This window comes from Rhinoderma darwinii, chromosome 1 (genome assembly GCF_050947455.1).
Source record: "Rhinoderma darwinii isolate aRhiDar2 chromosome 1, aRhiDar2.hap1, whole genome shotgun sequence".
Classification (NCBI taxonomy): Eukaryota; Metazoa; Chordata; class Amphibia; order Anura; family Rhinodermatidae; genus Rhinoderma; species Rhinoderma darwinii.
This window is the reverse complement of record NC_134687.1, coordinates 477,896,972-477,919,195: the sequence shown is the minus strand read 5'-3', so window position 1 is coordinate 477,919,195 and position 22,224 is coordinate 477,896,972. Positions and strand designations below refer to the sequence as shown.

General features: G+C 43.1%; 1 protein-coding gene across 2 annotated transcripts in view; it reads left to right on the top strand.

Annotated features, from left to right (window-relative positions):
* KNTC1 (kinetochore associated 1) overlaps positions 1-22,224 on the top strand; it is a 245,329-nt gene that overhangs the window by 177,136 nt on the left and 45,969 nt on the right. For both annotated transcript variants that reach the window (XM_075834110.1, XM_075834112.1), the window contains 2 exons: positions 3,215-3,425; positions 18,455-18,567. In XM_075834110.1, coding sequence (XP_075690225.1) covers positions 3,215-3,425; positions 18,455-18,567 — 324 coding nt within the window. The remainder of the gene's footprint in view (positions 1-3,214; positions 3,426-18,454; positions 18,568-22,224) is intronic.

Below are 22,224 nucleotides of genomic sequence, written 5' to 3'. Positions count from 1 at the left end.
AGGTTTCCCTACCTTCTTTTCCCATATCTTCTATCACAATTTCCCCCGATCTGCCATCTGTGACAGATACAGCTAATCCCTTGCGTGGGGGAGGCATTGTCTCATTCCCAGTCAATCCCACCCACAAGGAAAAATCTCAGACCCTGATCTAACTCCCTCACTAATCTCCTGTAGTGAAAATGCAGGGAAATACCAGAGTGCATACATTTCAACCTTGTAACATTATAACAATAGGCCAGCTGTTGACCGGTACAGAGTGCCGTATACTACCGCCAAATATCTCCCTCAAAACTTTCAAATTATCTGTAAACTTATCTGTATCTGGTCGGAATCTGCAATTGGTCTACAGCGTCCACAAAATCATCATCACATCAGCTTAAATAACATGTGCTGAAAAGATCTTCGTCCGTCAATCAGGAGACGTGGATCGGGTGCGGTCCCGCGTACGCCTCTGCGGTTTCGGAGAATCCCCTCCATTTCTGGCTCGACCCCCCCCCCCCCCCCCCGGGATCTTCCAGGTGTGGGCATTAAAGCTTCTGCCCAGGTTCGCTCCATATTTAGTCGGTTCCGTTTGGCTTCTCTCGACTTGCGATTCGGACTGTGTACTGGACTGTGACTCTCGTCTTGCTGTGGTCTGCGCCTACAAAGCTCCGTAAGTGCGTCCTCCGCTTCCTGTGGCGTGGTGAAAACCTTGTTCCGCCCGTTCTCTTGAAACACCCGCAAGATGGCTGGGTACTGCAGGTTAAAACGTATTTTCGCTTGGAACAGCGCGGTGCAGATCTTGCTGAAAGCCCGCCTTCGTTTTGCAACCTCCGCCGAGAAATCCTCAAAAAGTAGCACTTTCATGCCCATTATTTCCAAGGGACGCGATCTGCTGCGGAATGCTTTCATAAGTGCCACCTTATCATTGTAATCCAACAGCTTAAAGATTACTTGTCTGGGACGAAGCGAACTGTGGTCGTCTGTTGCTGGGAGGTTTTTGGGCCACTCTGTGCGCCCTCTCCACCCGGCAGGGACGGGGAAGACCTAAAGCTTCTGGCAATGTCCTCTCACACACTCGTTGCAAATCAGAAGATATCACCGCTTCTTTCAGCCCCACCAGTCGCAGGTTGCTCCTCCTGGAGCGGTTTTCCAGATCCTCCACCTTGTCCCCCAACTGCGTAGTAACAGACAGCACCCCTCTGAGTTTGGATTGCAGACGCTCATTTTCATCCTCCAGCAGCGTCATACGCTGCTCTAACTCATCAGCTCTGATAGTGACTTGTGCCAGCTCCGCATGCACGCGGTTTAGGGAATCTTGCACCGTTTTTTCCAGCGCCTTTTGCAGGTCTGGCGCTATCTGTTTGGCTACTTCTCGGGCCAGGGCTACATAATCAATGGCTGCAGGAAGAGCGGACATTATATGTTCTGTCGGGCTTGAAAGCTGGGACTGATGGTGCTGCAGGTCATCTTCCTGTGTGTATAGCAGGGTCGCAGTGGCGGGAAGCGCCGCCATCTTACCTCCCTTTACCACGGCCGCGGCTGAGTCTTACATGGCTTGCTTCTGCTCGCTTCTGAGGAGGTACCTGTCCATACAGGCACCACCTGTGATGATTCTGTGTGCAGGGCTGGTGACTTCACCGCTGATTGTCGTCGCCGAAGCGACTATTGCAAGCAGATAGGCTGGACGGGAGCGGTAGCTCAGTCACTCGCGTCCTGCATTCCCAGCGCCGGAACCGGAAGTCTAGTGAGCAATTTGATCCCACAGGTTTTTTGCAAAATTTATTAGAATTAGGCCGCGAAAAGGAATATCACAATTTTTTCACTAAAATGTTGAATTATAACAAGGGATAAAGGAGAAAAATAACAACCAATTTTTGTAAAGCAATTTCTCCCGTGTACCGAAATACCCCACATGGCGTCATACATTTTTTTCATTAAAAATGAATTAACCCTTTCAGGACTAAACCATTTTTTTTTTTTGCTTATTTTCGCTTTTTACTCTGCCTTCCAAGAGCCATAACTTTTTTTTTATTTTTCAGTCAGAGGGTTGTGAGGGCTTATTTCTTGCGGGAGGAGTTGTAGTTTCTATTGACACCATTCAAAGTACCATAAGATGTACTGGGAAACTGAAAAAAAATTATTTGTGGGCTGAAATCGGAAAAAAATCTGATTACATTTTTCGTTTTTACAGCACAACTAAAACTGTATTCTGCGGCTCCATACAATTACGGTGATACCAAATTCATATTTTTTTTATATTTTACTACTTTTACAAAGAAAAATTGAGTTGTTAAAATAAAAATTGTTTTGTTTCACCACATTCTGAGAGCCGTAACACTTTTTTTTTTTTTATTCAGTTGATTGAGCGGTGGGAGGTCTTATTTTTAGCGGGACGAGCTGTGATTTTTATTGGAACCATTTTTTGTTGCATAAAAAGTGCTAAAGTTGTATTACATTGTTTTTTTAAGAGCTAAGGTGACAAAGAAAACAGCAATTTTGGCGGTTTCAATTATTTAAGTTTTTTACGGTGTTCACCGTGCGAGTTAAATAATGGTATATCGTAATAGTTCTGCCTTTTACGGACGTAGCGATACCAATTTTGTTAATTTCTTTTACATTACTTTAGAAGAAAAATAGGAGAAGGGGGACATTTAGACTTGCAGCTTTTATCGCTGCTAGAGTATATTACACTACCTACGTAGTGTAATGTATTCTAACTGTCATTGTGACGTGACAGTCACACTGACAGGAAGCCTAGGAGGACCAGCCGGCGGCTGCTCCTCCGAGGTTTCCGTACATGGCAACCCGGAGGCCATTGTCTGGCCTCCGATTGCCGCGACAAGCATCGGCAACCCCCACAATCACTTCGGGAGAGCTACCGATGTGCTTCAAACCCCTTAAATGCGGCGATCGCAATCGGTCGCCGCATTAATGGGGTTAATTGCCGAAATCGGCGGCGATGGTCCGCTGACCTACAAGACTGGAGTGTCAGCTGTCGGGGACAGCTGACCTCCCCGTTCCCGGACACTGGCGGTTAAGACAGTGTGCGCCGGGAACCGCTTCGCAAATGTACGTCCTGGTACGGGAAGCAACCCCTCTCCAGGACGTTCAGTTGCGGCACAGTGCGGGAAGAGGTTAACTATCTAGATGAATGACCACTCCTTAATTCTTATATAACCTATGTAGCCTTTCTGATACTCTTATGTATTGTTGCCTTTGTTTAATTTTAAAGGAAGAATCTCATGATCGAGCTGAAGTACTAATAAAGAAGTTAAGTGTGCAGTACCAACGATCAGCCACAGAAAATGTTCTAATGACACACAAGTTAAACACTCCAGATTTTATTAAACAGATTGGTAAACCAGCAACTCTTATTGTTTCACTTTATGAGCACAGCAGTGTGGAGGAAAGAATAAGAAACCCAACTGGTAGAGATTATCCAGGTTTGTACAGATCAAGTCAGTTCTTTGTGTTTTCAAGTCTGTTTTTAATGAATATGCCCAAGTTACACGAGTAGTTTTTATCATATCCCTTAGAAAATATATCAAAATATGACATATGCTGAAACTAGTCTGCTCAGTAATATTTTTTTTTACTAGTCTTGAGCTATCGCCTACTACTGTTCAAGCTTGAAACTCAATACTCAACTAATATCTGCTTAAAACTAAATTTCTCATGTGTGTCATTGTGGGACACACACTGTGGGTATAGGGTTTTGCCCTTAGGAGACTACACAAAGCATTAAATGTTAGCTCCTCTTACATAGGCTATTAACTTGCAGTCACTGGGCTACTCTGTTTTAGATTAGTGTCCGTAAGAGGCCAACCTTCCTGCTTTTGCAGGTCCTTTCTGCTTTTTTTAAAAATAGATTTATTATCAAATTTTTCTCCCAACTAGATGGGAAACAGGGCCTGCCTGTTTTTCCCCAAGTGGAGAGGGCGAATAGTGCGGAGTTATTTACACTATTACTCCCTTCCCCAGGATACAAAGTGAAACAAAGCAGTTTGACTGCTTTGTTGACTGCCAGCCATGGGGTACCTGGTGCTCCTGCCTGCCCCTCCCCTTCCAGCATACTCTCCAAGCAGGGTGTAAAGACGCTGAAGGGGTGACTATTGGTAACATGGGGGGATCTGAAGCAAAAAGGATGATGGGGGGGTGAGTAAATGGGATTAGGCGAGTATGGTGCTGTGCAAATCTCTCTCCCCCTGCTCTCTTCCTTTTCCTTGTACACATCCCCCATTCTCTTCGCGCATTCACAGGCCTTGCCCAATCTCTAAAACCCACCCACCGCCCTGCTTCTGACTTGTGGTGCCTGACTCTATTTTTTTTCCGAGCCTCCCACTGTAGTATTTTTTCTTTCATCCGTGCCACGGGCCCAGCCATGGGATTACTACAGTCCGCTAATAAAGGTCCAGGCTTCATTGCGGCCTAGTAGGCCGCACTCTTCTCTGGTAATAGGGTAAGTTTTTTTCCTTTCTGCACTGCTCTGCCCTTCCCCCATCTACTTTTGACGCCTGAGTGTCAGCGGCACCTCAATCCTTTTCCATTGGCCTTTTTTTTTGGGGGGGGGGCTTTTTTTTATCTCCCTCTTGTGCAACATGCCGGTCTTCATGCCAATTGCGTACTGCGGTCCACAAACTCTGCATCAAGCATACCTCAGAATGAGTCAGGCGTTTCTTCTAGTTTTTAAGTGACATTCGGTCCAACCCCCCGCCACCTCTGTGTCTTGGTCGGACACTGCTACGCTGGAAGTCACATTACACCCTTCCACTGACTGAGTGATTGTATTTGGCAGGGTAGCTGACATTTGCCGTACGGGCATAATCCTCTATCTCACATGACTACGTAGCAAATGCAAGCACCAAAGCAGCCATGCTACGGCCTTGCCCAAACTAAGTAATTGTGCTAACGCTACATGGCGTTTTTTGCAAGCTAGCGGTTTGTTTTTTTGGGTATTTTTTTCCTAGACTGGTTATCCATCAGCATCTAGCCACGGCACCCACAATTTGTCAAACCTGGTAGATGCTCCTCTTTTAAGAAATACCTTTTCATTAATGAGCAACTGATTCCCTCTATCTACGAACTCTTGAACCTTTGGGGGAGAAGGCTGAATCTATAATGCCTAACAGGTGTTTGGGTCCCTAGGCACAGATATATAGAAAACACCTTTCCCACAATTGCAAGTAAGCTGGACCAGTATATGTCAAGTTGCATGAAATCCTACAGCATATGGAGGAGGTCGGCAGGCTCCAAACCGCATCTCTGGCATGTAGCATCAGGCCGAATTCCCATGCAATGTATCACCTCAGGTGTTTTATGCACCTGGTGTAGTATGTAGAGCGAATCATTCGGAACAGCTTCCATTATAGTGGACCACTGGTCGTTTTCAATCCAGAGAATGTCTCTTTCCCATTTATGCATAGCCACCAAAGGATAACTATCCAAAAATTTGGTCATCGTGAGTTGATATACCCACGATATAACCCCTTTCATGGTCCCAGATAGGCCAAGAGCTTGGACAATATTATCCTGTTGTATAGTCACTTGGGACTGTGAGAACTGTGTCTTAAACGGGTGTCTTAATTGTTAATACCTGTAAAACCCTCTATGTGGTACATTAAGTTCTTCTTGGAACTGCTGGAAGGATTTAAAGGTAGAACCACTTGTCAGTTAAAGCACCCTCATAAGCCCTGCCGCCTTCCAGTACTCCTAACTTTCTAGTCCTATGAACTCAAGAAGCAGTCTATTTCCCCATATGGGTGTATATTCCATGTATCCACTCACCCCTCTCAAATGCTTAACTTTCCCCCAGGTTTTATGAATAAGATCTAGCATTGTAAACACGCATCGTCTACCTGAGAGACGTCCACACTCAACAGCCTCTAGTAAAATTTAACTTTTCAAATGATATTTCAATATAACTGCAGAAGTTTCTTCCCCAGAATGAGCGCCCCATCCTTTAAGGTGTTGACACTGAGCTGCCAAAAAATAAATCCAGGGATTTGGGAGGGCCAGTCCTCCCGCGTTTTTGGGCCTTTGCAAAATTTCCAGCCTCAATCTAGGGCGCTTCCTACGCCACATAAGGTCTCTGGTGAGCGGGATCCACACCGGTGCATTATGTATCAAGTATAGCAATTGTGACATCAGAATCATTTTAATAAGATTCACACGATCTACAACAGAAAGAGACCGCTTACACCACCACGCACCAATCTTACGTTTTAAATTTAGGTGTGAGGTTCAGATCTTCAAAATCGGATATCTGCATTGTTACCTCTGTACCAAGTACCACAGTTGTTCAACACATTGGACCGAATTCCCTATATTTTCCATAGGTTCAACCAGGGGGTCTGTCGGGAGTAGCGCTGATTTTTGCTCTTTAATAGTAAGTCCAGATAGATGTCCAAACTCATCTTCTAAGGTCATAGAGAGGGTCCTGTATCTCCCAAAAAGAACGACGCATCATCCACGTACAAGTCAATTTTATTTTTATAGTTACCATATGTGAATCCTTTAATTGCTGGGGAAAGCCTAACCGCTGCTGCCGAAGGCTCAATGGCAAACAAAAGGGGCGAAAGTGGGCACCCTTGTCTCGTACCACTTTAAAGCTGAAATCTCTCAGATAGAACTCCATTAGACCTAATTCTAGCCTTGGGACTGGAGTATAAAACTTTAACCCATGAAAAGAAAACCGGACCTACCCCCATACTGTCAAGCGTGTGCCATATATTGGGCCATTCAACACTGTCAAACACTTTAGCGGCATCCGAGAGGATGGCTCTGCTACCTTCATTATCAGGCGGGATCTGTAAACTAAGAAACAGACGCCGAATATTAAGACGTTGCCTTACCTGGCATAAAGCCTGTTTGATCATGGTGAATAATGGAGGAAATTACCTTATTTATCCTCTTAGCTGGTTTTGCGAGAATTTTAACGTCTGCAGACAACAGGAAAATAGGGTGGTATGATTTGGGAAGCAGTGGGTCTTTTCCCTCTTTGAGAAGTATTACAATGGTGGACTCTCGCATGGATTCCGGCAGATATCCCACCGCCAGGGACTCCTGTAGCACCTCTAGAAGCCTAGGACACATCACATCCCCGTATTTTTTTATACACTTCCGTGGGCAAGCCGTCTGCTCCCAGGGCTAACCTCGCACAGCCACGTGTAGTTCCTCCAGGCTAAGAGGGCCATTTAACAGGGCCCTGTCATCCCTGTTCAGTCTAGGTAGGTTAGCATTTCCCAAGAAACCCACATCTGTAGTAGTAGGGGACACCTTGGGACAAATATAAGGAAGCATAAAAGGATTTTAATATTCCCAGGACACCTGGGGTATCAGAGATCAAGGCGTCCGTATCATCTTTCAAAGCGGTAATGTGTAAGGACCCTTGTTGAGCTTTAGAGATCATAGACAATGTCAGGGTAAACTTCCTTTTCCCTGTTATTTCACACCAAATAACCACCTCCGTAAGTTGGAAACTGAGTGCATGTGTTAAGGATCTGCCAGGCACAGCTTCTGTATCCACGCCCATAGGTAATCAGTCTGCACCTGCTTCTATGTCTGTGAGACTGACTCCATCTTCCACCACTCAGGATGGCAGGCTTAGGAGTGTGAGAGCCTATCACAGCCTGGCCAGACGGAGCTAGCTCCCGCCCTCTGTCTATTTATACCTGCCTTTCCTGTTCCTCCTTGCTTGTGACTCTTCTCTGTTGGTTTCCTGGCCCTTCTGCAGCTTCTTGAACTACTTGTCCCTGCTTCGTATTGACCCTGGCTTACTGACTACTCTTCTGCTCTGCGTTTGGTACCTCGTTCACTCCTGGTTTGACTCGGCTTGTTCACTACTCTCCTGCTCTACGTTTGGCACCTTGTACTCTCCTGGTTTAACTCGGCTCGTTTACTACTCTTGTTGCTCTCTGTGTTGCCGTGGGCAACTGCCCCGTTTCCCTTTGTTCTGTGTTTCCTTGTCTGTTGTCTGTCGTGCACTTATTGAGTGTAGGGACCGTCGCCCAGTTGTACCCCGTCGCCTAGGGCGGGTCGTTGCAAGTAGGCAGGGACTGAGTGGCGGGTAGATTAGGGCTCACTTGTCTGTTTACCTATCCCTGTCATTACAGCATGCATGGAAGAAATATACCAGGCAGACAAGTTGGTACACATCCTCCCTCAGTGAAGCAGGAAGGACAACTAACTTTTTATTGAACAAAAAATCTTCTTTGTAGGAAGGTGGGGACGTGCTTAAGCCCCATTGGCTCTATTCAGCTGTAAGTTCATCTGTACACTCCTCTTGCATTCCAGGGGTGGTGTTCCTGATACAGACTCCGTTTTGTTATATTCGAGTTCTTTGTGGCATATACTGATATATATATATATGTGTGTGTGTGTGTGTGTGTGTGTGTGTGCGCAAGGATAATATTTTTGCAAACAATATACATGGTAATGATCCCTGATAGTCCCCCCTAAAAATATTATTACTCTATCCCTGAGTCTTGCCTAGCAACCTAATACTGACCACTCGAAACTGGCGGGTAGGGGTTTTGGATTTCTTTACCAGCATGAGACGAGCTACTCCTTATGAGTAACCCCCCTTTGTACCTGGACTTCCAAGGTTTCGGAGTGGTCCTAACTTTCCCTATTCTCAGGATACAGGATGGTTGTCTTTAAAGGGACTGTCTTTGTCACCTCGTCTATTTGTGTAAACATAGTGGGCACAGTTGAGGTGGGCCCTAGTTGGTCGGCTAACCCTTGTAAAGCATCTCGTGTATAATTTGCAAACCGCTGCTGGTTGCAATATATATAATTAATCCAGTCTACATTTTTTAACGGTAATAATTGTCGCACTGTCACTTACTGTCCTAATGGGACTTTTACCCCTGCAGATATAACAGGTCATGGGCAGCATCTTCCCCAAACCTAAAGACACCCAGGTAACATAACCTCCGGGCTCCCATTGCTGCCATGTACTTCTTACATATGAGTGACAACAACCAGTAACCTTCACCTCACACCTCCCCATAAAACTCCTCAGATCGTAATTTGCAGTACCGTGGCATATTTACACACATTATAAACCTCAGACAATATAAACAATAGGGCCTCAATTAATAATATAATGCTATCACCAATCTCATGCGATCAACCTCAGGTTTTGGGTCCCATCAGTTCATTGCAAGTCCTGTACATCATCGTCCTCTTCTTCTTCTGTCTTCTGCTCTTCACTGACTATCGCCCTCCGGGTAACCCACACAATTGTGGAGTCAGACTGTACAGTGGTGTCCAGTGGGGGATTTATTATCCTCCACCTGGTCACTTACTTATTAAAACACTTATACTGCTGTCGGATTCACTCAGGTCTTTGGTCTTTACTTCACTTTGCTGATGTCATCAGGTCTTGGTTTGGTCCTTCTCATCTGTCAGACACCGTCTCTTTTTGTATACGTCACCGGGCTGTACATAGCACCTCATGCTGCGAGCCTGGGGTGAGTTCCCACGTAGACGGAGTAGTGGAGTTTTATTGTGACTACCACAAACCCTCTGCATCTGTCCTCTTCCTCTGGCAAGTTACTTGTCCGCACGGCAGCTTAGAATTATGACACTGCCGTCAGTTCATGATAAACGCGTTGTACTGGCTCAGGCTGCGCCTGCCGCATCTCAGTGATGGATTTCATCATATTAAAAGTCTTTTAGTTCATATTTACTGGCACTTGCTGGGGACCCAACCCTTGTCAATTGTTAAAATAAATGCTAATCTGGTGATAACCTCATCCGCATACACTATAAACGTTGTTCTAAGTACATACAATAATAATGACAGGCCCTTAACCCCTTAATGACCGGGCCATTTTGCACGTTAATGACCAAGGATTATTTTTTGTTTTTTCATGGTCGCATTCCAAGAGTTGTAACTGTTTTTGTAGTCTGTCTATATAGCCTTATAAGGGCTTGTTTTTTGCGGGACGAGTTGTATTTTGTAATTGTACCATTTTTAGATGCTTATAATATATTGATTAACTTTTATTAACTTTATTTTAGGAGAGAATTGAAAATAAGCAGCTATTCCAGCATTGATTTTCACGTTACAAATTTACGCCGTTTACTATGCAGCGTAAATAACATGTTCACTTTATTCTATGGGTCGGCACGATTACGGGGATACCAAATATGTAAGGGTTTTACATGTTTTCCTACGTTTGCACAATAAAAAGCCTTTTAGAAAAAAATTACTTGTTTTTGCATCGCCGCATTCCAAGAGACGTAACGTTTTTATTTTTCCGTCGATGTGGGCTTGATTTTTGTGGGCCAATGTGTAGTTTTCATTAGTACTATTTTGGGGTACATAGGACTTATAGATACATTTTTATTTAATTTTTTATGGGGGGAATGGGAGAAAAGAGAGAATTTTGCCTTTGTTTTTTTGGACGCCGTTCATCCGGCGGTTTAATTAATGTGTTCATTTTATTGTTCAAGTCGTTACGATCGCGGGGATTCCATATATGTGTATGTGTGATTTGTTTTGACACTTTTACTAAATAAAACCACTTTTTGGGCAAAAAAAGTTGTTTTATTTGATTTTCACTGTAATTATTATTATTTTTTTTTCACCAACTTTATTTAACTAATTGAAATTTTTTTTTTTAGTCCCACCAGGGGACTTCACTATGCGATCTGCTGATCGCATATATAATGCTTTGGTATACTTAGTATACCAAAGCATTATTGCCTGTCAGTGTAAAACTGACAGGCAATCTGTTAGGTCATGCCTCCGGCATCGCCTAACAGGCAGATGCTGAAGGCAGACCTGGGGGTCTTTGTTAGACCCCCCGCTGCCATGGAAACCCGATGGCGACCCGCGATTTGTTTGCGGGGGCGCCGATGGGGTGACAGAGGGAGCTCCCTCCCTCTGTCAAACACATTAGATGCCGCTGTCACTATTGACAGCTGCATTTAATGGGTTAAACTGCCGGAATCGGAGCGCGCTTCGATTCCGGCAGTTGCAGCAGGAGCCAGGCTGAGTATAACAGCCGTGCTCCTGCCGCTGATCGCATGGGTACAGTCTCAGTACCCGCGCCATCACGGGACGGATATATCCGTCGTCCTGCGCGAACTAGCAGCTGCAGAGGACGGATATATCCGTCCTTCGGCGTTAAGAGGTTAAACTACATCAAACACCTTTATTTAAGAAAAACGAATTATTTTTATTCTCAGCTGATAACCTGGAACAGCTCCTATTCACAGAAATATACACAGATTCCACATGTTTATCTGACAAGTGTCTCAAACCAATTTTTCTCCCTCTACTCTGGTTTGTTTTACCTGGGAAGGCCTCTCAAGGTCTGTTCTCTTCGTGGGAGGTGGGTGTGATAAGGTTGGCACCGGTCTGCCAGGACTGTTCTGTAGGCAAATCAAACAGCTCTAACAGAATTTAGCAGCATCCGCTGTAAAACCTGGGACACACCAATTAGAACTTACCACATCGATCCTTGCAGTCTTGGGGCATATGTGAGGTCAGACACCATCAATGCAAGTGCCATTAAGAGTGCCTTGGGTGCTACCGGTTTACCTTCCTTTATCCATCCACATTCTGTCAGAATCTGGTTCTCACGCCTTCCGCTCCCAGTTGGACACTTCCTGTGGAGAATGATCTTTTCATCGCATAATCAGTAATTGATCTTAATCAGATAATTAATTTGAAGAAAAACATTAACAATGACAGATTTATTTTAAACGTTCACACTGGGCAGTAACTAAACCTGATCCATACAAACTGATTCTTCTTCTTTTATATATATATATATATATATATATATATATATATATATATATATATATATATATATATATATATATATTCTACATATACACTGCACAGAATTCTCTGCTCTAAAATTTTCCTTTCACAACAAAAATATTTTCAAATGGGAATCTACTTGCACTGAGAAGTTATCATTTACACAAACCTAATACTGACGCATGCCTCCAATAGTCCAATGCTAAGGCTGATACGGAACTTTACATAAAACTTAACCTGAGTAATATTCCCACAACACTTTTTGAATATCGTTATTAAACAAACTAACGTTGGAATAACATCTGGAGAACTGCTGACATCTTATTGTACAAACACCAGTTCAATACTTGGGATAACACTGTTCCCCTGTCACTACACACAACGTCTGCAGTGGGGAAGATACCGGCCGGGCTTCAGGCCCCCCTGAGAACAGGTCTACACACACGAGCACATTGTCATACACTTCTACCTCGGGTAGTTGTATGTTCTGCAGTCGCTGGGACGGGTAATCTGGCCGGGCTGCACTTTTCACAGGTACCTTTGCTGTTTTACCTATGTCATGCCGTGCGCACATCATGCAGGCAACAAACCTAGCGGTGGCATTATTGTATCGCCAATTTACTGACACCTGACTGCACATACTCTATTTGCCGGCTCTTTCTTCTCTTGCTCTCTCAATTGGCTTACCCGATGATCCAATAAAGTTCCTACTACCAATGGGCCCATAATTGTGGGCGATGCCAAAGGCGTACCTAGAGTCAGTGTAAATGTCGGCCGTCTTACCTTCTGCCAGGTTACAGCCTCAGGGAGCACCTCCAGCTCTGCTCCTTGAGATGAACAAGAAGGTGAGAGTGGTTTCTGGATAATTTACCTTGTGCCTCGTAGCCTGTCTTGTACATACTGTATATGATCAAGTATTTCTACATTACAAATTTACATTAAAACCCAAGTCACATATAGATAGAACATTTCAAAGGGGTGGCGTCTACATTCTTTAGAATAAAAACAAATGTTATACACTTCTCCACACATCTGATAATCCAGAACACTTTGAGAATCTGACTTTTATCAGGTTCTGTAAATACTTGATTAATACAAAAATCTTTACATAAAATTAACAATGGTCAGATAATTTTCACCTCCTTCCCTACTATATCTGTAAAGACTCATCTGTGAGTGACCTCGGCCTCTTGTGTAAATTTGCTGGAGGGGGATGGTCTCTTACACAATACCTCATATTGGGTGGAGACTACAGCACAGCATACCCAGTGCCATATTTACTGTTCTGGAAGGATCTACACAGAAAAACCTCAACATTTTAGGTTACTGTCATACACATTTTGTAGATCTACTGGAACTAAATTCATTAATTCAAAACAAACCAAAATTGTACTTGATCAGTCCCTTCACCATTCCCCCTTTTTGGACTCTGCGAAAGTAATGTAGCAGGGTTCAAAACTACATCTCAACATAATAAGGTTGGGCACTCTATCTGGGGGGCACTGGTTTAACCCCTTGTAATACACAACAGCCTGGAACAAAAATGACTTTCTCCTGACAAAAATACATTTTATCTTTAAAATGACTTGCAATCATTTACCTGTAAAACATCTCACATTTCCCAAAATAACAATTAGGCCGCACTATAGCACGTGCCTCATGTGTAAAAACAAAACAATTGTTATTCGTTCTCCAATAAAACAGAAAATAATATATATCTGCTAATATTAATTACTGCAAACCAATAAACTGTATATAAAAATAGGGAACAGTGGGGGTACATACATTTGCAAGACCCCGTGTCTCACAATATCTGTATTTTAATACATTTGAATTAACATCATAACACATAAATATGCAGCGTAACTTTTATCGTTTTGCAGACATATCCAGCGGTCTGTAATATTTTTCTCGCTGCTTGAAGTTACGGACAACCGCGCATGCGCAAAGATAAACTTTCCTTTACACAGGAAAAAAGAAACTGATTTTAACCCCATACACAAAACACTAAGAATTTTTTTTTTTTTTTAGACATTACTGCTGTTAAAAATAAGAGCATACAATATATATCTAAAATCAGTGCAATATTGTAATCACTTTTCTCATCAGTCCACGCTCTATATACTAGTCTGCTTTTCAGACTTCGCACATCACACAGCCCCCCCCCCCCCCCCCACACACAATCGATATCAGTCATCGCATTCTACAGGAGTGGGTCACGCACTCACTCCTCACAGCTTCTGTTCTCACAATCTTAACAATTTCAATGCCGGTAAAAATTCTCCCATACAATGAACCTCCAAGGCTGGGTTCACACGACCTATTTTCAGGCGTAAACGAGGCGTATTATGCCTCGTTTTACGCCTGAAAATAGGGCTACAATACGTCGGCAAAAATCTGCCCATTCATTTGAATGGGTTTGCCGACTTATTGTGCAGACGACCTGTAATTTACGCGTCGTCGTTTGACAGCTGTCAAACGACGACGCGTCAATGGACTGCCTCGGCAAAGAAGTGCAGGGCACTTCTTTGCCACGTAATTTGGGCTGTTCTTCATTGAACTCAATGAAGCACAGCTCAAGATTTACGAGCGTCTCAGAGCGTCTCAGACGCCTCGTAAATTACGAGGAGGAGCATTTACGTGTGAAACGAGGCAGCTGTAAACAGTCTGTCTTTTCACACGTAAATGCCTCTCATCGTGTGAACATACCCCAAGAGTCACACATCTGTAGTACATCACAAGATAACGTACGTATCTGCAATCATACATCACAATATTGTATAGGAATTATCTACGTTCAAAACATCAAACACATAATCTGTAACAGTGTCCAATCTGTCGGCCACTATCTCTATATGATGATGACGTGTCTTTTCACCAGTGCACAGCGCCCTGCACCACTGGGACGGAATCTAGAATAGAAGAAAACACTGCAGCATGTGTTACGGTCTACTCTTTACTGAGGGAAATGACAAAATTAACAAGGCTATCATTTCATACTGATTTGATTGGGACGGGCGTGACCTAATCAGGGGGTGGGGGGCAGCCTCTCCCACAGGAAGCACATTGCTCAGCTGTGAGGGGGGGGTTTGTTGCCCACAATGAGGACACACCCAAAATGAGGGACTGCCGCCATTATAGGGTGGTGGCTGGTCCTGTGGTTTATAATACATATAACATACAATGCCTTTCTTATTTCCAACTTCCCTTTGTTCTCTCGAATACCTTTTGGCCAGTCTCCGGCTTGTAGCCGCCCTCCCCTATGCATCGCGCACACTTCCATCAATTTCTTCGTTTTACTCGCATACGGTTTCCCTTCCCGTCGCTTCACCAAATCATACGAATAGGATCGTCCTGGTACGGGTGATCCTGATGATTTGAATATGGACCATAAACCATCCATTGTAACAGTCTATATTCTTCACGTCATTTATACAACACTTTTTGGTCTGCAACCCTCTAGTGACCGGTTCACCGTGGTCTGGCCAAAATATTACAATTTCTCAGTCTGCAACTCACTAGGTCTTGCTGGAATATTACTTGCGATTTATCACACGTCTTATCGTGCCCCTATATAAAACAGGTTATATTTTCTATCTAGTCCCTAATTACCCAGAGGATGGTTAGTCGGGCGTGACTAATTTCTTACGGGTTCGTGACCACACAGCGGGGATGTCGCTCCTGTCGCCTGAGCTAATCCAGGCAATCGACAAGGGTTATACAGATTCCCACAAGACCGTCCACTAACACAGATAAGTCGAAGATTTATAAAATCAACTGACTTACCGTGTTATTGTGGAGGTACAAGTATCTGTTGATCAATTCTGCAAAGCAAACCGATCTATTGGCCCGCCACATCAATAAGCTGCGCCATGCACTGGAAAGGTATGTCTCTCTATGTACCAGGATGCTAACTACTCTAGAATTATGAGAATAAACAGCATGGTACGCAGAGGTTATCCACGTCCTTCTCATTAAATCCATTTTGTCCGCAGTAAGACCGTAAGATGCGTTTCTTGCAGGCTGTATATGGCAGGGCGACATTTCAACAAAAACCTAAATACACTGTCTTTTGGTAGCATCGGATAGCCCTCTGACATTCCAGCTAATTATCGGCCATACAAACAAACCGGGCCGGCTCCAGGTTTAGGGGTGCCCTTGGGCGACAGAGCCTTAGTGGGCCCCTTTCGGTGCAACTCGAGCTGCCGTAGTATAAAGGCACAAACTAGACCGTGAAAATGAATTTATACCACTGACAAAACCCTATAGCATAGGACTACCAAAATACAACAAATCATTGACAAAAGCCCCTTCCTGGATTTTCATTGTCTCTCTTGTTTGTCAGGATCAGATTCTTGAGGTGAAGGTGGTGACCATGTTGTCTGTCTGTGATCGATATCAAAGCATCCCAGTACATCAAGCCCACAAGTTCTCACCAGACTTTTTTTCGGTCTGGCGAGGTTCTTTATCATGACATGCTTAGACGATAGCCTGGAACAGGCCCACTCCCGTTTTGAAAATTTGGAACATCCTTTAAATTATCCTACACACTTTACAGACTTCATACTATATTGTTTTCTAGGTGTTCTTACTCCATGAAAGCCTTACCTCCACTTATTCTGCTTTAACCATCAAGTTGACTTACGGCTCAGCGGTTCTTTCTGAGTCAATCACGTTTCTATTGTGGGTTGAGTCAAGTTTTTGGCTCTTTCTGTGGCCCCAATTCCAGTAGTGGTCTACTGGACAACCGACTTCTTCAGCAGAAGACGTCTCTCCTAGCCCTTTAGGTCACTACATTTGGCACCACGCTTTGTCAAGCTATAGCTCTGAGATCTAGTAGTTTCTCTGAGCCAGTAATTCTAACCTTTACTGAAGGCCAGATGACCTTCCCCCATCTCATATTCTTCACAGGACTTGGAAGTGTATACGCTAGTTTGAGGAATGTTTCCACTCTCCAATAGGTCGCCCCTTGGCTTCCCTTATGTTCAGCCCACAAATCTTCAGGACCTCAATCTGTTTTTTGAGGCCTCCTTTATGCCTTTTTAATGTTCTTGAGAATGCTCGCTGCTACATCTTGATGTGGACACAACTCTCCTTATAATCTTACCACACAGCATCCAAGGCTATCGCACTAAAGGCAGAGCTCTCTCATTCCGGCTAACCGCTAATTCTTTTTGCTCTGTGGACCTATTGACTGGTGTTGGGCCTCTGCTCTCGTATGGTGATTGCCTGTTTCTCTCCACACTTGTTTCTGTTTTGAGTGGCACACTACTGCATCCCGGGTCGCTAGATTCTGCAGGCAGCATGGATTTGTCGACCGGTTGTGCAATGTTTCTTGTTCCTTCCCCCGGGGTCTAAGTCCCTAGGTCTGTGGCCGCCAATGACACGAGTGAGAACAGAGGATTTTTTTTACTCACCGTAAAATCCTTTTCTCGTACAGTTCATTGGGGGACACAGTTCCCACTCAGTTCCATTTTTTTTCTGTTTTCTGCACATCGACTAGTTTTTTACGGGTCCCTTTTTTTTTTTTTTTTTTCACGGTTCTGACCCATCAATCGTTTTGTTCTAGGTTTGTTTTCCTTCTGTTGACTTCTTCTGGTTGCTCCTACTGCGTCTGTAAAAACTGATTTACCTCCTTATCTGCAGGAGGGGTTTAGATTGTGTAGGTGGAGCTAGTGGCAACAGCCTATACCCATGGTCTGTCTCCTAATAACGGTATGAGAAAAGGATTTTATGTGAGTACTAAAAAAAAAATACACTTTGTCACGCTTTGTGATGGCAGCGTTTAATGTGTAGTGGTTGGATCAAGCTTCAGGCATCTTGACCTTAAAGGATAACTAAGCTTTTAAAAAAAGCTTTTGTCATAGGGGCATGTCAGAAGTTTTGATCGGGGAGGGGGGATCTGAGCACTAAGACCCCCACCGATCACTAAAACAAAGTGGTAGAAGCAATCTGGTGAAAGCTGTGATGCTTTGTTGAGCGAACGGTGTACGGACATGGACTTTATATTGAGCCCGGACACCGCTCTGAGGAAAGCCGAGCAGAAACTAAGCTGCACAGGGCTAACCCAAGTGCTTCTGCAGCTTCATTTTAGCGATGGGTCGGGGTCTCAATGCTCTGACCCTCACCGATCAAAACTTCTGACATGTCACTGTAACATGTCAAGTTTTTAAAAATGTATTTACACTTTAATATTGTAGCTTTATTAAGGAATCTTATTCCCACCTCAAATGGGAGATTAGGAGACTACCAGCTGCATGAAATAGCTACACAATGTGTAATTGTAATGATGACCTGGTTTAAAAAAATGGAGCAAAAATAATTCACCCAGCAGATGAATAGTACTACATTTAGGAAATGGGGACAAGATATAAAAAATCACCATAGGATTTGGATGGGCAAGAGGAGATGCAACCAAGCCTAATGTTCCAAAATCTAAACACTTAGTTAAAAGCAACTATTATAGCTAATAGATACTAAAATGTGATTATTACGTTAACCGGGTAGAATGTAACAGTTATTTCTTATTTATAATTTTCCTCCCCTCATTGTGATTTTTTTTTTTTTTTTTTTTACCTTATTCTTTTTACAATACTATGCACTAGATCACAAATTGTCATAACTTGGGTTACATCTGAGCCTCTGTAAAATCTATTGACTGAAACACTAAAAATTTTCTGTTTTTTGCAGAGATCCACACAGTAGCAAAGCGGATAGCTGAAGTCAACAACTTGAGCATGAACAAAATTCGTGACCACCTGCTCGATAAATGGCTGTGCCCAAATATGCTACCTCAAGCATTTGTGAGTATAGCCTGTTTTGGAACAAACTTTTGCAAATCTAAAACCTCATACATATTTAATTGCCTTACAAAAAAACTGCAGTTAACTATTTAATTTAACCCTTTTTGATCAATACTATTTAAATAAATGAAGCGGCATTGCTTAGGGTACAATGCTCGTAGGCTTAAACCTGACTATACAACATCATTTTAATAGAAATTGAATAGGGGCAGCACAATTTTAGGCATCTCACTTATAAAGAGGATTTCCCAGTATCTGTGCATAGCATAACAAGACCAATATTGTAATTAAAGGATGTTCTTAACCCCTTGCGTACCTTTGACGTAATAGTACGTCGCTGGCCACTTATGCCAGCGTACCTTCGACGTACTATTACGGCGCAGGAATAAACTGTCACTATGTGAAATCACATAGTGACAGAACAGCGGCGGCAGCTGTCATTGACAGCTAACCGTCTCTGCTACCGGCCTGGGGACCAATTAGCAGTCCCCAATGCCGGCGATTGCTGTGATTCGTCAGTCTCTGAAGACTGACCAATCACAGCCGTCTGTGACGTCGTCTGCAGGAGAAAGCTCCTGTCACTTTCTCTGATCTCCTCATTTCTGTGAGATACGTGAGGAGATCAGAGAAAGCAGTGTAAAAAAAAAAAAAACACTTTTTATTAACCCCTTCCCGAAAATGGGCGTATAGTAACGCCCTGAGGATGAAGCGGGCACAGGAGCTGTGCTCGCTCCATCTTCATCGGATGTCGGCTGTAATATACAGCCGACATCCCACTGCAACTACAGCGATCACTGTCCTCTCCGATCGCTGTAGTTTAACCCCTTAAATGTCGCTGTCAATAGCGACAGCGGCATTTAAGTGATTGATACAGAGGGAGGGGGCTCCCTCTGCACCCCATTGCCCCCCCCCGCGAAAAATCGCGGGGTTCTGATGGTTGCAATGGCAACCAGGAAGCCTAGCAACGGCTTCCTGGTTGCCAGGTACGGGAGCCTATTAGGTCCTGCCCAAGGCAGGACGTAATAGGCTCAACTGTCAGTTGTAAAGTGACAGTTACAATACACTGCACTACATCAGTACATACAGAAGTAGTGCAGTGTATTGTGCAGGGGATCAGAAGATCAGATCTTCCAGTCCCCTAGTATGTGTAAAATAAAAAGTGAAAAAAAAGTAAAAAAAAAAGTTTTCGATAAATAAATAAATAAATACAAGTTTTACGTAATAAAAACAATAATCGCCTTGTTTCCCTGATCAAGCCCTTTATAATTAGAAAAAAAATGAAAAAAAAGACAAAAACTAGACATAATAGGTATTGCCGCGTTCGTATCAGCCTGACCTAAAAAAATATCATATTATTTATCCCGCACGGTGAACACCGTAAAAAAAATACCATAAAAAACAATGGCAGAATTTCCTTTTTTGGTCACGTTGTTTCCAAAAAAATGGAATAAAAAGTGATCAAAAAGTCGCGCGTAGCCAAACATGGTACCAATAAAAACGACAGTGTGTCACGCAAAAAATGTATGTACTCCGCACAGATTACATATGCCCCCACATTATAAACTGAAACACCAGTAAAACACTAAACAAAACTACTACCAAGCAAAATCTGCGCTCCAAAAGCCAAATGGCGCTCCTTCTGGGCCTGGCAGTGTGCCCAAACAGCGGTTTATGACCACATATGGGGTATTACCGTACTCTGGAGAACAGTTTAACAATTTATGGGGCGTATGTCTCCGGTGGTACAAGCTGGGCCCAACGCATTGGGCACTGAAATAGCATATATGTGGAAAATGTCAATTTTATATCTGCAACATCCACTGTGCACTAATTTCTGCAAAACCTTTGGGGGTCAAAATGCTCACTACACTTCTAGATGAATTCCTTGAGGGGTGTAGTTTCCTAAATGGGGTCACTTCTCGGGAGTTTTCACTGTACTGGTACCTCAGCGCAATGCAACATGGCGTCAAAAACAAATTTTGTAAAATCTCCACTCCAAAAACGAAATTTCACTTTTTCCGTTTAGACCCTTGCCGTATGTCCAAATAGCCGTTTACAACCACATATGGGGTATTTCCGTAATCAGGAGAAATTGTGTAACACATTTTGGGGTGTCTTTTCTCCTGTATTCCTTGTGGAAATGAAAAATTCTGAGCTAAAGCTACAGGTTATATTTCACGGACCAATTCTAATAAAATCTATAAAACACCTGAGGGCTCAAAATGCTCACTACACCTCTAATTTAATTCTTTCAGGGGTATAGTCTCCAAATTGGGATCACATCTGGGGAATTTCTACTGTACTGGTACTTCAGGGACTCTGCAAATGCGACATGGCCCCCAGAAACCAATTCAGCAAAATCTGAGCTGCAAAATCCAAATGGTGCTCCGTCCCTTCTGAGCCCTGCCATGGGTCCAAACAGCAGTTTATTACCACATATGGGGTATTTCCGTAATCAGGAGAAATTGCTTTACAAATGTTGAGGTGCTTTTTCTCCTTTATTCCTTATAAAAATTAGAAAATTCTGTGTTTTTTCCAAAAAAAAGTCTCTTTTCATCTTCACAGACTAATTCCAATAAATTCAGCAAAAAACCTGTGGGGTCAAAATGATAACTATACCACTAGAAAAATTCCTTGAGGGGTATAGTTTCCAAAATGGGGTCACTTTTGGGGGGATTCCACTGTTTAGGTCCCTCCAGGGCGTTGCAAACGTGACACGGCACTGAAAACCATTCCAGTAAAATCAGAGCTCCAAAATCCAAATGGCGCTCCCTCCCTTCTGAGCCCTGCTGTGGGTCCAAACAGCAGTTTATTACCACATATGGGGTATTTCCGTAATCGCGAGAAATTGCTTTACAAATGTTGGGGTGCTTTCTCTCCTTTATTTCTTGCAAAAATTAGAAATTTTTACGTTTTTCCAGAAAAAAAGTAGATTTTCATTTTCACAGACTAACTCCAGAAAATATAGCAAAATACCTGTGGGGTCAAAATGCTAACTATACCCCTAGATAAATTCCCTGAGGTGTGTAGTTTAAAAAATGGGGGTCACTTTCGGGGGTTTCCACTGTTTTGGCACCACAAGACCTCTTCAAACCTGAAATGGTGCCTAAAATATATTCTGAAAAAAGGAGGCCCCAAAATCCAAGAGGTGCTCCTTTGCTTCTGAGGCCTGTGTTTCAGTCCATTAGCGCACTAGGGCCACATGTGGGATATTTCTAAAAACTGCAGAATCTGGGCAATAAATATTGAGTTGCGTTTCTCAGGTAAAACCTTCTGTGGTACAGAAGAAAATGTATTACATATGAATTTTGTAAAAAAAAATGAAATTTGAAAATTTCAGCTCTACTTTCCTTCAATTCCTGTAAAACGCCTAAAGAGTTGAAACACTTTCTGAATGCTGTTTTAGATACTTTGAGGGGTGCAGTTTTCAAAATGGGGTGTTTTATGGGGGTTTCTAATATATAGGGCACTCAAAACCACTTCAGAACTGAACTCGTCCCTGAAAAAATCGCTTTTTGAAATTTTCTTAAAAATATGAGAAATTGCTGCTAAAGTTCTAAGCCTTGTGAGGTCATAGAAAAATAAAAGAATGTTCAAAAAACGATGCAAACATAAAGTAGACATATGGGATATGTTAATTGGTAACTATTTTGTGTG